Source organism: Coloeus monedula, assembly GCF_965178545.1.
Source record: "Coloeus monedula genome assembly, chromosome: 3".
In the NCBI taxonomy this organism is placed as follows: Eukaryota; Metazoa; Chordata; class Aves; order Passeriformes; family Corvidae; genus Coloeus; species Coloeus monedula.
In genome coordinates, this window is record NC_138783.1 from 103,266,320 (window position 1) to 103,281,118 (window position 14,799).

The window sequence follows — 14,799 nt, forward strand, 5'->3', positions numbered from 1 at the left end:
AAACGAGGGGGTTAGGGGTATAATTTTTAAGGTCTTCCTGAGCTCAAAATTTTTAGGATTTCTTGGTCTCCTTTTTCATCATGAGTCATAAAGGTTCTGACTGTCTAATGCAGACTTTGTAATGGTAAATTTTAAATAGGCTGGCAGCAGTTCTCAGCTCTGTAAAAGTCTGAAAGTGAGTTGCCTTTTTGTTTGCATACTTGCCATATTTTTAAAACATTGTTCCTAAATGTGCTGTCGTGTCACTGCTTACTGTAGTTGCTGCAGTGGAGCCTAGGTGACTTATTTTAGCAAAAGAAAAAGAAATTGTTACTTTCCTTCACTAACTTTATTCCAAACAGTGCCAAGTGGTATGTCATGTATTTTGATTTTCAACAGAAATTAGGGAAGGGAGAGGAAGAGTATATGGGAAAGTAATGATTTGCTACTTGATAACATTGTCAAAACAAATTTTTTTGCAGCTCACTTGAATTACTTCTTATTTAAAATATATCTTGTGCTATATGGGGCTATACATATATAAAATGTATAAATGCATGGATAGGCTATATAAATGTATATTTAAACATGATGAACACTGATTTCTGTTATCTAGAGTATATAACTGGCAATGTCTCAGTAATGTCTGAAGAATGATGCAATGGAAAAGACAAGTATGTGGCTGGAATTTTGTTGCATAAGACAAAATGGACTTTGATACAGTGATACCAGGTTCACTTGGTAGATGCTTGACAACATGGACTTTGATGCTCTGATACAATGTTCACAAGCTACACTCTTGATCTTGTGGTATTTATCTATTTCCTTTAGCCTAGCACTAATTTTTTATTATCCCATAATTTATATATTTAATTTTGAATGTCCAATGTAGCTCCTTATGAAGTCAGACACTCTGCTCACCAGCAAGATGGACCATCATCAGGGAATTATGGAGCCAAATCTGCAGCCACCTGTTCAACTCCTAACCGGGTAATGAATTGCATATTTTTCTTTAGTAGTACTGCTAACAAAATAATAGAGAAATTCTTTAAAAAGGCAGAAAAATTCTCACTTTGAAAGTGAAAAATGTTCTTAATGGTGTTTTTAGACTGGAGACTGAAGTGTGCTTTTTTAGTATATGAGGGAAAAAAGCTGATGGGATGGAGAAATTAAAATAAATAATTAAATTGCTAACGGTAAGTAGAAGTAAACCCTTTTCATATAAAGTACATGTGATTTCACAGAGATTCCTTCTTGATTTAGATTCCCAGCTGTAACATGTGCGTAGTATTTATGGCTAACATTCTGCATATTTTGGTTTTTTACCCCAATTGGTTAAATTGCACCTTAAAATAAATTAATTTCTGGGCATTTGTTTGTTTTTATGAAAATGGGTCTTATATCTTCCTGCTGGTTGCAAAAGCAGATCTTTCCTGTGTTCCAGTATGCCTGCTGTGCATTTATTATGCAAACAAGTAGTTTGCCCTAAGGAAGGGCAAAACTCTCTTAAGCAAGAGATTTTCCTGAATAAGTAAGACTCAGAGACTCTACATTTTCCTGTGTGCTTAGCACCTCACACCCACAATAAAATGTCACCTGAGCTTCCAAAAGAGATCTACAGGTAGTGTCACATAATTTGTGCTAACTTGAAATGAAATTGGGTGCATTTGTGTAGCACTTTGAAATGAAAATTAATTTACGGCTTTATGATGTTGCCTGTTTCAGGGATCTTTTGATGTATTTCAGAACTGGTGTTTTGCATTTGATTCTTGGGAAATAGACAGGTATGTCAGAGAAATGGTTTCACAGCTGATTGTTGTTCATTCTTGCCCTCCCTTTTTAAGACTGTTATCATCCCTGCTTAAATACTGAATACTAATTTATTCCGTTTTAGCAAAGACACCAGCTGTGTGGGCAGCCCTCTTGTAGATACCTCCATCCAACCTTGCAAAAGTTACCAGGCCCCCCTTAAGCAAGTTAATCAGAGAGCAAAGACAGAGCAAAGATGTAATTGAATTAAATACCCTTCTCCTCCAGAATATTCCTTTACCCAAAGGAGGATTTTTACTTAAACCTTGGGAAGTGACAGAGCCTGAGGGGGTCTGTAGGGGCTTGTATGTCTCCCTGAGTTGGCATAATGAGTGCTGAGTTACTGGGGTGAGCAGAGGGTCCAGAAAAAGTGGAATATCTCCATAGTTACAGCACCATTCCTAGATTAAATATGTAGTTTCACAGCAAAGATAAATTTTCTTGCACAAAGCTGCATAAATGCAGCTTTAGGTCCTTTACTGGCTCCATCCATTTGAGGTGTACAGTGTGCAGTTCAAGGTCGTAATGCATGGCAGCCAAAGTGGACCCCCAAAATGAATCTAGAGGTAATAAAGTATGACTTGGACTTCTAGTGGTCAGCAGTACCAAGATTTCCTTTGAGCTTTGGTCATGTAAAACTTCCTTTAATTGCCTGGGTAAAGATACATAATAGTAGCCTCAGGTTTTCAACAGGTAAGTAGTGGGATGGTCATCAGTGTGGCCATTTCTGCTTCTTGTCTTCTGAAAGTTTGTCTCTGCTAAATAGAAGAGTGTAAATCTGGTTTCTTGAGGTTTCCAATGCCCTTCTGGTGCCCTCCCTGTGGCTGATGCCAGTGTCCCCCCATCAGTCTCTTTCAGTGGAGCGGGAGCAGCAGGACAGCAGCACCCAGTACTCAGATGACCCTTGGAGGATAACGGAGGAGCAGCGAGATTACTACGTTAACCAGTTCAGGTCCCTGCAGCCCGACCTCAACGCCTTTATTTCAGGTAATTTTTACCAAATACTGTGCACATCAAGTAGGGGGACCAGGCTGGGAGGTGAGAATGTTAAGTAAATAAATGCTTTTTTCTCTGGCAGTGCATTTTTAAGAGTTGATTGTATTTTCTTTTAAAAGGCAGACTATTCAAACCAATGCTGTGACCCTTACATTTCCTCCTAAATATCCTGATTTTAGAGAAATAATTACATCTAAGAAAGAAGTGTTGGCAATTTGGTAAAAATTAAAATGAGCTCTCTGTATTTGATGTGCTGTATTTATGGATCACACCTGCAGTGTATATTGAGTTGAAAAACCCCTGAGGGCTGTGCTGGCTTATCCAGCAGAACTGTGGCAGTGTCCATCTGGTGACAGTGAAGCATGCAAAACTGCCCTGTGCAGTCAAGCCTGAGGGTTTATGGTTCTGGTGGACTGAGATTTTGACTATTAGATAATTATAAAACAATCCTGGAGAGCACACACATCATAGAAGTATTGTTAAGAGCATACTTAGATGGCTCTGATCATAGTCAGATTTCCATCCTGAATAGAAGGTCCAGGCTGGTTGTGAGAGGAGACTTTGCCGTGTACAGACAGTTGGTCTGGCAAGGAATATGTCACAGGTTTTAAATTGAGGAAATTGTAATGAGCCCTGCTGTATCACCGGGGCTTGGATCCAGCCAAAAGTTTACAGAAATGCTCTGCTGCTAACTGAAGTTAGTGCTTCAGCAGTTCTTCGCCTCCATTAAGTCTCCTTTATGCAGTTTGCTTCAAAGAACAAATGGTTCTTCAGTGTTGGTTCTTTCCCCAGTGGTTGCCTTAGGGGAAGAGGATTATCATCCCAGAAGTCTGTGCTTTGCTTCCTTATGATTTGTAAGCCTGTACCCAGGAAGGGCTTCCAGGGTACCCCTTCCCTGTGCATATGAGATGGTGAAGAAGTGGATTTGTTAACTAGAAGTATGAGAAGGGCTGCTGTGGCAGGGTGAGTGAGGATGCCTGCAGTAGGACAGGAGCTGTGTGCAATCTGAATCTTCTGCAGTTTCTTTTTCCTTTTTTTTTTTCTCTCATAAAATTTTCACTGCAGGGAAAAGTCATAGTTAAAACAGCATCTTGGGAGAGCAGTGCAGTTGTCAAAGCACTGTACTGCCATACACATGACTTCTGGTGAAGCAGGGCTGTTTGTGCCTGTTATTTCATCATTGGTGACATACTTATTATGCAGGTTAGAGTTACTAGTACTAAAGTGGGTTTCTCTTTATTTATTTTTCCCATATGGAGGGAATGGAGAATTGAGGTCAACAGCTTTGTCGGGCTTTCTCTATCATTTACTCAGAAGGAGACAAATGGTCCAACATCTCCAGTAGCATCTGATTAATCTGAGCATCTCTCACATGTAAATTAACTGTCTGCTTCTGGCACGTCAGACCTGGTAAAAGGGAAGAATTTAGAGAATTAATTTCCAATGGTTGATGAGGCATGCTTTCCCAACAGGTTCCGTAGCAAAGAATTTCTTCACAAAATCAAAGCTGCCCATCCCAGAACTTTCTCACATCTGGTGAGTACTGTAATAGTGTTGGGGATGTGTATCATGTTTGGTTTTTTTTAAATACGCTTAATTCAACAGTTCTTGTTAAATTTTAAAAGTGTCTTCAATTACAGTTATTGCTCTTATCTCCAGAATCACTTTGAGGCCCAAGCAGCAGGGTGCTCATTGATCTTCCTGACACACTTGTTTTCTGGAGAGATGTTTGCCTACTCAGCAGGACTGGGAAGGTTTGAACGGTGACGTAGCTGAGAGCTGTTCTTAAGTGTATTGTAAGCAGCATCATTAGCTCAAAGAACTGGTATTTTTCATGAAATGACACACAGGAGAAGCACCTCTGGAATGTTTTAGATGTGTTGTTGGTTTTATGTTTCTGTCTCTGTTCTGTCAGAGGAGGCCTAATTAAACAACTACATAATTCATTAGTGCTTTTCTAATGAACCAGTGCATTTACTTTTAATGAGCTTATTGAGAAACAATTGCAGATGGAACTGTGCGTGATAAAATTTGACAAGAATTCTTTTATATTTTCATAAACAACATGGTGCTTTGTAACTTGTTGTCATCCTTGCATCTCTGTTAGGGGGAACAAACAGTTTTAAACATGGATCAGAAATGCTGATAGTGATTTTATTTTTATATATGCTTTTATGAAGAGAGATGAGACGAAAAGCTTGCAAGAGCCTAAACATCTGTCAGGGTCAAAGGATATGTCTGGAATCTTTTCAAAGCGGATTGTCAGTTGTGAAAATAAAAAAAAAAAACAACAACTCAAGAAACATAGTGGTGGGGGAAGTGAATTTTGGAATTTAAATTTAAGATTACTTAAAAAGAACGGCTTAACCTAATATGGTGGCAAAACAGATTTTATTGGTGACACAACTTGTTCTCTGTCCAGAATTTCAAGAAAAGTATTACCTTCTAGTAGATAGTTGTAATTTTGTGGCAGTGTGATTTATCAGGTTGTGTTGCTCTGTTAAACACATGGGATGTTTCAGTACTTGTCACTATAACCTCAACAGCTTGAGAAATGCTTGTTACTTTCAAAGAGCAAGAAATTATATGTTTATTTTAGACCATGTGCCAAAGATAAAATATTACTCAATTTTTGCAGAGTTAATTCACAGAATTGAATTCTTGAATTCAGTTTTAGTGTTTGTGAAGTGTGCTAGAATTAGAGAGAACTGCTTAGTGAGAAGTTAACAACCATATTTAAACTTGCTAAGAGCATTAATTTTGCTCTTTTTTTAATGTTAGTCAATGATGCTAAAGTCCATATTTAACTTTTTCTTCTTGAATTGTTTTAAGATCGTGCATGGATTAGCCAAAAGTGCTTCCAAATATTGGAAGGTTAATTTCACCCTTGGAACAATGTGCCCTTGCAGCTCAGAAGGCCAACTGTATCCTGGGTGGCATCAAAAGAGGTGTGGCCAGCAGGGCAAGGGAAGGGATTTTGCCCCTCTGCTCTGCTCTGGTGAGACCCCACCTGGAGTGCTGCATCCAGCTCTGGGGTCCTCAGCATAAGAAGAATGTGGACCTGTTGGAATGAGTCCAGAGCAGGTCCACTAAGTTGGTCACAGGGCTGGAGCATCTCTCCTATGGAAACAGGCTGAGAGACTTGGGGCTGTTCAGCCTGAAGAAGAGAAGGGTCTGGGAGATCTTCTACCAGCTTTCCAGTACCTAGCAGGGTCCACAAGAGAGCTGGAGAGGGGCTTTTCACAAGGGCATGTAGTGATAGGACAAGGGGGATTGGGTGTAAGCTAAACTAGGGCAGGTTTAGATTAGATATTAGGAAGGAATTCTTTACTGTAAGGGTCATGAGGCCTTAGAACACATTGCCTAGAGAGGTTGTGGACTCCCCATCCCCGTAGGTGTTCATGGCCAGGCTGAATGGGGCTTTGAGTGACCTGGTCTAGTGAAAGGTTCTCTGCCCATGGCAGGGGAGCTGGAACCAGATTATCTGTGAAGTCCCTTCTAACCCCAGCCACCCTATGATTCTGTAAGAATAGGATATGTATTTCACATTCTAATACACACATACCATCATATTCATTGGCATGATGTATTGAAGAAATCTACTGAAAAGGAAAAAAATGGCAAGTCAGTACTAGAAAATCAGCTTCCTTCATCTTTCCTGAGACAACTGTGTAAGTCAGGATCAAGTGTACATGACAGAGGTGCTTGTCTTGGGTTAAAATACCCCTTCTCGGAGTTGCATTTTTGTCTCCCTTGTGATGGCACGCATGTGTTTCCCTGAGGTAACACCTTGGAAAATGTGTGCCTGTTTTATCCACAGGGAGCTGAGTGACGTGGATTGTGATGGGGCGCTGACACTCCCGGAGTTTTGTGCCGCTTTCCACCTTGTGGTTGCGAGGAAGAATGGTTACCAGCTGCCTGAGACACTGCCAGAGACACTGCTGCCCGAGTACCTTCAAGCAGGTAAAGTTTCTGCAGCAACTCATGTCCCTGTAGCCATCTCAGAAATCCAGCGTGTGTTAGATAGGTTCACTTTCCATCTTGGAATGGGCTTCTGTGCCATGTAATGATTCTCCAGCTGCATTTAAGGCATGTGTTTTTAATTGTGCTTATGAGGTGATTGCTCAAGAAGTAATATATCAAAGCATAGAGATAGAGATGCAAAGTGCAGCAGTTACCTGCCTCTTAATGTCTGCCTCTTTCTCCATTGTGCTTCAGGTGTCAGGACAGGTAAAGAGGCAGATGAGTACCTGTAAAACAAAGGCAATGGCTTTAAACTGAAAGAGGACAGGTTTAAGTTAGATTTTAGGAAGAAATTGTTTATTGTGAGGGCACTGAGTCACTGGAATGGATTGCCCAGAGCAGCTGTGGATGCCTCACCCCTGAAAGTGTTCAAGGCCAGGTTGGATAAGGCCTAGAGAAACCTGGTCTAGTGGAAGTGTCCCTCCCCATGGCAAGGGAGGTTGGAACAAGATGATCTTTAAAGTCTCATCCAATCCAAACCATTCTATGAATCTATGATGTGGCTTTTAATTCTTTTGATGATCTTTCCTGAAAGTATCTATCTCTTTAAGATTTGTTAAAAACGATACTGGACTGCATTAGAACTTAATATACTAATGTATTTTGTCAGATGGTTGTATTTTTTTGTAATTTATTTTATGTAATCCACAGATTCTTCTATGGGTAGTTTGCATTAATGACAGGAGGATTACAACAATTTGTGTAGCACAAGGATGAATTAATCCAAAATATAATATACTTCAGTAACAATGTGCTGTGAAAGACGTGCCCTTTCATTTGTTCTCTTGTTATGTCTCTTTTAATTATAAATGAACATTGAAATATATACTGTTACATCTAAAAAATGTGCATGACTCTCGAGGGCAAGAAGGATTAATCACAGATGATAATTACAGTGCTCAGGGATAATATTTAAGACCTAATAAAATCTCCATTAAATTCGATGACACTGAATATATTAAAAGGCAGGAAAAGAACAAATCAAGCTGCAGTTAGGAAAAATTAAATGTTGACCCTGTATCAGATTTGTGAAATAATTTCTGATGGAGTCATGTTCCCTGTAATCCACTATATTCATATCCAAAGCAATAAGCTCCTGGAAAACCTGCATTTCCAAATCTTCATCATTTTTACTCTCCCTAATTACATTCCCCTGTCATAATTACAGCTACCCTTTTCCCCCCCAGGACCACCACTTTGTTCACTTCTTTCATGCCTGGTCTCATGATAAATTGGCTTGTAAGCTCACCCATGCAGGTTCTTCTTGGTGTGTCTTCACATTAAGCTCTTTTGGGTAAAACTGCAATGGAAATAACTATCTCTAGTAGCAGGGAATCATTATGTCAATGGGAGAAACAGCATGGTAAGCTGCAGTTGTTCCCTGGGAGTTGTCTTTTTCCCTATTTGTCCCTTTCAGCACTTAGTTCTACCATTTTCTTAGACGATTATTGTTTCATGCTGTTGCATGAAACCAACCATTTCAGGCAAATCTATGTGGAAGAGGTGAAAGAACTAATTGTTTCTTGTGGGTCCTTTAAATACCCCAGCTAATGACCTAATTCTGGTTAATTTGAGGGTCTGAAAATATCTCCTGCTCATTCTGCTATCTGGTCAGGATTCATAAATCCATCTTTTGAAAGACTTGCATTAATAAGAAGCAGAACATCTCAACGTGCTGTAAGCCTGTGAATCACAGAAAAGCATAGAGCCCTGGTTTTATTACTTCTGAAATAAAAGCATTGATAAGTATGCAAGTGCCTCATACATTTACCTAAAATGTAAAAAGCAATTTTCAAGAGAAATCTTATGTTTTCATATTTTCATAATTTGTTTTATGTGAAATTTATAAATTCTTTTCAGATATTTTTGGCTTCTTAGGACCCCAATGAAGATTACTGAAACTTTTTCATTAGATTGTTGTATTAGTTTCAGAATGAGGCATAATTTGGTTCAATTGAAGTATTTGCATCAATAAGGGTGTTGTTAAAGCTTGAAGTAAAATGACTTGGAGAAAAAAAGCATTTAAGAATGCATTAATCTTGCTAGTTTTATGACTTGTACCATAAACTAGGAGCACAACTGGTCCACATGCTCTCCTGGCACAGGTCCATTGACAATTTGACCCACCACCTTCTTTTTGGAAACTTTTTATTAAAACTAATTTGCAGAATCTCAAAAACTATTTGCCCTGTGCACAACCCACTGTACTGTAAATTAAGACTGATTTCCAAGAGGTTAATTTATTGAGATAAAATAGATAGCCAAAAACTAGAACTGTGGCTATTCTGCCTTTTGATGTATTGATCCTTAAAAAAAATGTTTTCCCGCTCATAAAACAGATTTATCTCAGAGGAACTAATCCCAGAGTGATACCAGCAGAAGATAGAAATTAGCTTGTTGGGAATATTCCTTTGAGAAGTTAGATTTGATTTTTTTCTTTTTTTTTCCCCGTGTTCTCAATGTTGTTTAGTTGAAGATAGTATATGCTACAGCATCCACTGTATTTAGTGCTTTGATTTTGCTGGCCTTCAATTTTAGTATATAATTTAGATTCTACACTTTTCAGTATTCAAAAAGTCAAAATTGCAGCTGAAGATAATGTGAGTACCTTTAACATTGTTAAGAGAACAAGGTATAAACTGTCAGATCAACTCAGTTGATACTGGACTGCGAGAAGGAAAAATTTCTTCCAAATTTCACGATTATTTCTATAACAGAAATTATACATGCTGTCCCTTTCATGACACGGACTTACAATGCAAGATAGAAAGATTTTCTTCATGGTGTTTGTCATCCATGTCTTATGGATCGTGTCTGAGATGTAGAAATGAAGGGCAAAATTATGCAAGAACAGGCTTCTAAGAAGTGTGTATTAACCAAAGACTTGGTGTGTCTCTGTGTTTGGTTTTGGGTTGGTTTTTTGGTGTTTTTTTGAGGGTGGATGGGTTGGGTTTTTTTATTGTTGGGTTTTTCTTGGGGGGGGGGGTGACCTTTTTTTTGTTTTGTTTTTTGTTTGGGGTTTTTTTGTGGGTTTTTATTAGTTTGGTTTGTTAGTTTGGTTTTTTGTGGATTTTTTTAAAAACTTTTTTTTTCTTTCCCCTGCAGCTTGTTTGAAGCCCATGCGTGACTGTGCGCTGTTTGATTCTTATTCTGAGCCATTGCCAAGCAGTCAGCAGACTCGGGACTTCAGTCGAACAGAGGTGAGAAGGTGTAAGCTGGGTCCTCACCTTGCAGAGGGGAGGAGGCTGGACCAGCTTCATAGAGACTGTGCTATGTGAGCAGCAGGAGTGTGAGTCTCTAAGAGGACCTTAGGAGTCTCTAAGCTCCCCATTAAGCCATCTCAAACCCCCATCTCAGCCATTTCTTCTGCGTGTGGAAAGGCCTGACAGGCTTTTCAAGAGATATTCCCACGTAACAGAGTTCACAGTAGTCATTGAGGGACTTGTGAGATGCTGGAATCTGCAGAGAAATGGACTCTACCTGTTGGTGTCCTGCAGGGCTGCTGCAGGAGGGGCAGAGCGGCACACGGACTGTGTTTAGGTGAAGTATCTCCTGAGTCTGAATTGGTTGAAAATAGGAAGCTTCAGCACAGACCTAGAACGATAAAATCCTGTAGTTTGGAAAAGACTTCCAAGATCATCAATTCCAACTGTTAGGCCAGCACTGCCTTCTTTCAGATAGTTGTAGAGAGCAATAAGGTCACCCCTGAGCATCCTTTTCTCCAGGATAAACAACCCCAGGTCCCTCAGCTGCTCCTTTTGTGCTCCGGACCCTCCACCAGCTCCACTGCCCTTCTTTGAACACATGCCAATGTCCTTTCTTGTAGTGAGGGACCCAGAACTGAACATGGTAGGTTTGGTTAGATGGAACAGGGGTTTTGGACTAGATCTCCAGAGGCCCCTTCCAAACCCAACTGTTGTATGATTCTGTGAAGACTGCTGCAAGAAAAACTGAATTGAGGAGAAGAATTTAACACTGAGGTTAAAATCCAAAATATTTAAAGACCCTATAGAACTGAATGAATGATGGCCACTGAGTTGTGCCTGAATATTGCAACTCTCAGTATATGTGCTGAGGAATTTAAAGGTTTAGTGTTAAGGTAGTTAATGAAATGGCAGACTTCAGGAACCAGCCCTTCTGACACTGCTTCCAAGTTTAAAAATTATGGTATGTTACGGCAGCTCAGCAAGGCTGTTCTCCAGTTATTTCCTCCCAATGCCTTGCTCTGGGGAGTCCCTGGGTCAGAACCTAGCTGCTCCCTCATCAAATCCTTCTTGGCAGTGGTACCACCAAACAGAATCTCCTAAGCTTCTATGGAGTACAGTGTTCACTTTGGGCAATGCTGCAGCCAGCGCGTTGAGCACCCGGTGTACCTTCTGGAACTGTTAAAGTATATGTGGTATCCCTGGGAGGTGTTGCTCATCCTACAGCAGCTTGGCCAAAGCACAGCAGTCACACTGGGCTTTGGAAGCAGCACTGCAGATCTGGTAGTGCAGGGTTCTGGTATGCTGGCAGTGTAGGCAGGTCTGTTACCAGAACAGCCTAATCCCTTGCTTATGACCTTATTTTGGGTGGCTTGCAACATAAACTATAAAAGAAGATATAGATATAATATAGAATTAAATTGTATTTGAAATGTAAACAAATATGTAATTTTGTATCTTTCATTTGCATAATTAAAAAGCTTCAGTTTAAATTATCCAAGATTAATGGACTTTAAATCTCCTCAAAAGTGATTTGAGAATAATTTTGACTTGATTTTTGTTTTGTTCAACTTGTGTTTTTACATTCAGAATTAATACACCAAATGAGTATATTTTGGAAGGTCAGTAATTCATCTTCCATTCATCTCCCTCAATGGGAAGTGCAGCAATTCACTGCTGCCATTTCATTTGTATCTTGGCTAGTTGAGGAATTATACTTTAGATACTTGATCACTACTTTAAAAATATTATATTGTCAATGCAATCTGTTATGCGTTACCTCCATGTCTTTTATAATTTCCATCTATCATCCATTCAGGTTATTTAATTTCATTTGAGATGCCTGTTTTTACTGTGACTGCTGAACTACAATACTGCAATAAAATGGAAACAGTTCCTGAATGCATTCATAAAGAAAATAATGCCAGGAGACACGTCACCTGCATGCTAGGCTTTGTTAAACTTGCAAAACACACCAAGGCTTATATTGTGCTTTGAGAATGACATGGGTGGCTGATTTTTGTTTACCAAGGAAGTTTTGTCTTTCATGGGTAGTTTTTGTCTCCCACTCTCCTTTGGTTCTTTTCTACAAGCCTTCTCACTACCAAAATCTTTAAGTTAAAACATGCATAAAATGACTGGCTGGGGTTCCTCTGAGCTCCCTCTGAAATGTCATGCTCACAGTTCATTGAAATTTCTGAAAGCTGTTCTATCAATTAAAGCATGCACTGAGTTAGGTCTGTGGTCTCATGTTCTTCACTTGAGTGTCAGGGCTAGCTATGGGTGTGAAATGTTTTGTTCATACATTTTCAGAGTCCTCAAGCCATATTTTTGCTGTGTTGCTTTCTCAGAAGTATTAGGGTATCCCATTCCTCAGAAACTTTATAAAACACATCTCACAGACCTTTACTGTGGAGTTTTCCTTTTTGAACTACTGACTTGAGATTTTTGTGGTCTTTTAAAAATGTCTATGAAATCTAGGTTTCTCAACTCATTTGCTTAGGCCCAATTTATTTCAGGACATTTTTAGGTCAAACCTCTTCCATGCTCCCTGGGAAAAAAACAGCCTCACTTAATATTTAGAGAAGTTCAGGGTTTCTGGAATTGGCTTTAATGTTTTATTTGGTTGCAGAGTGTATCCTTGTTCTTAGAGATAATGGAGGTAGAATTTGTTCCAGGTTCCATCTTGTGGGCTACACAGCAGAAGCTCCAGGAACAATAAATTCCTGTAAGTTGCTGCTGAAATAACAGAAAATTAAGGAATAAGACTGGGGAGAAATTCCCTGTTTTCCTATCAAAGGCCTGAATGAGCCTCCAACAGACTTGGTAATGAAATTTGATTTTCCCATCTCGATGACTGCATGTTGGAAGAAAGGAGTAGTTCAAGGATCAGCCACATCAGCCAGGAGCCTTTAAAGCATGACCATCAGGCTCTGCAGTACAGCTGGAGTTTTTGTCAGAGGCTTTCCTCATGGACACTGGAGAAGGTTTCATCCATCCTAACACAGGTGTTACACGTGGCTCTGTTGCGAGAAGTCTTTCTTTACACATAGTCCTTATCTTCTTCAGTGATTCACTGTTGAAGTGTTCCTCTAACTGATTTCAGGTGTGGAATTGCTGTACCTTGAAAAGCACAGCTATATTGTCTTTCTGTAGGTCCTTTATGCTTCTTTACCTAACAAAGAAATTGTGGTGCAAGAGCAAATGTCGCCGTTATTTGTGTTGATCTGTATTCTTAAATATTTGACTGTGGAAAGACACAAGTATGAGCTATGACAATGAGTGTAATTAACAAATCTTTCTTCTTTTAAGAAGTCATCAGCTGAAGAGGTACCTGATAACTCTGCCCTGTTACAAGATGGAAAGAAAGATGACAAACAAGGTATTCAAGTAAATAACTTTTTTTTCCCATTGGGGATTAAATTGTGTGTTTTCAGTAAGCCACGATGTTTGCTGACAGAAGCAATGGTATGTTTAATTTCTAAGCTGGCTATGTGTTGCTGTAGATTTAAAGAGGCAACTCACAACAGCTGAGTTGAAGACAAATAAGTGGAGGGGTATGCTTCAAAATTAGTTCTATCATATGTGAGTGATATGAAATGTACCTTCTAAAATATGTCTAGCCCTAAGGCAACTAGTGTTGTACTTCTTACTTAAACAAAATTTCAATTATCAGGAATTTTTTAAGAGTAAAGATTACACTGTGACAAATTTTGAATTTCCATTTTTGCATCAACACTCAAAATTAGGTTTTGTTGCTATTTCAAAAAAATAATCCCTGTACTTTCTTGCAAAACAAAAGTTTTAGTCAAATTGGACTGAAAAGACTTGATTCATTCATTTCACTTGAAATCCATCAGCAGCAAGCCATGTGAAATTGAAGTGATCTTTCCCTTTTTACATGCAGTAGTTTCTATGGCTTCCAGAATTGGCACTGGATCATCACACAGCCATTCATTGCCTTTTATGCTCCCTTTTCTCAGTTTTTACTTGCTGTCCCTCTGCTGTAGAAACGAAAGAGTTGTGGGTATTTTGTTGCCTGATTCTCAGAGCTGCAGATTATGTATTAATTAAATTAAAAAATATTTTTGCCTCCCAGATGTCCACATGCTAAGGTTGCATCAGAGCTGTTAAACCAGGTAGTCCACATTCCTGATTCACCTTCAACACTCAGGTGTGACAGAGTTTGACAGATTCCCAGTGTCCCTATTTCAAAGAAATTTTGTCAAGAGTTGACATTCGTTAGTAAAACATTTTGACACGTCAGCATATGCCAAGAAATCAGTGCTTTGTTGACAAGGTTTGTTTTGTTGTAAAATGTATAATGAACCAGAGAAGGACTTGAACCTTGAAGGTGATTGCTCTGAAATGTCTAGGGAACATTTATCTTTTACTAAGGGAATATTTTTTCCCTGTTTAGATGATGAAGTCGTGCTTTGATTTTTGTAGCTGACATGTTAAGTCACATGGGAACCTGTTTTGAGACATGCAGTCCTCCTACAGGGCTGAGGATATGCTGTATGTATGACACAGATTGCTACCTTTCCAGCCAAAGAACAAATACTTTTGTTGTACCTTTTATTACTATTCTGACAAAAGTGAGAGCAGATCACTCTCCTGAGTGAGGGGATCTCCCCAGAAGTCAAGTACCTGCAGTTCAGGACAGTAGAAGCAAATTTTCTTGCATTTTCAAAAGTATAGAAGCAAATTAACTTCACTTAGGTTATAATGTAGTTGAATTTGGAAGATAACGTAAACTGAGCTGGGTTACAAGACCCAGAACTTTTTG

The 14,799-nt window shown here is 39.2% G+C and overlaps 1 protein-coding gene across 1 annotated transcript in view; it reads left to right on the forward strand.

Moving 5' to 3' along the window:
* Positions 1-14,799, forward strand: part of REPS2 (RALBP1 associated Eps domain containing 2) — a gene marked incomplete at its 5' end in the record, with an annotated part of 91,020 nt that overhangs the window by 40,334 nt on the left and 35,887 nt on the right. Inside the window, 6 exons of the mRNA XM_082278119.1 lie at positions 872-969; positions 2,637-2,775; positions 4,257-4,320; positions 6,605-6,747; positions 9,913-10,007; positions 13,323-13,392. Of these exons, the coding sequence (XP_082134245.1) occupies positions 872-969; positions 2,637-2,775; positions 4,257-4,320; positions 6,605-6,747; positions 9,913-10,007; positions 13,323-13,392 (609 nt within the window). The remainder of the gene's footprint in view (positions 1-871; positions 970-2,636; positions 2,776-4,256; positions 4,321-6,604; positions 6,748-9,912; positions 10,008-13,322; positions 13,393-14,799) is intronic.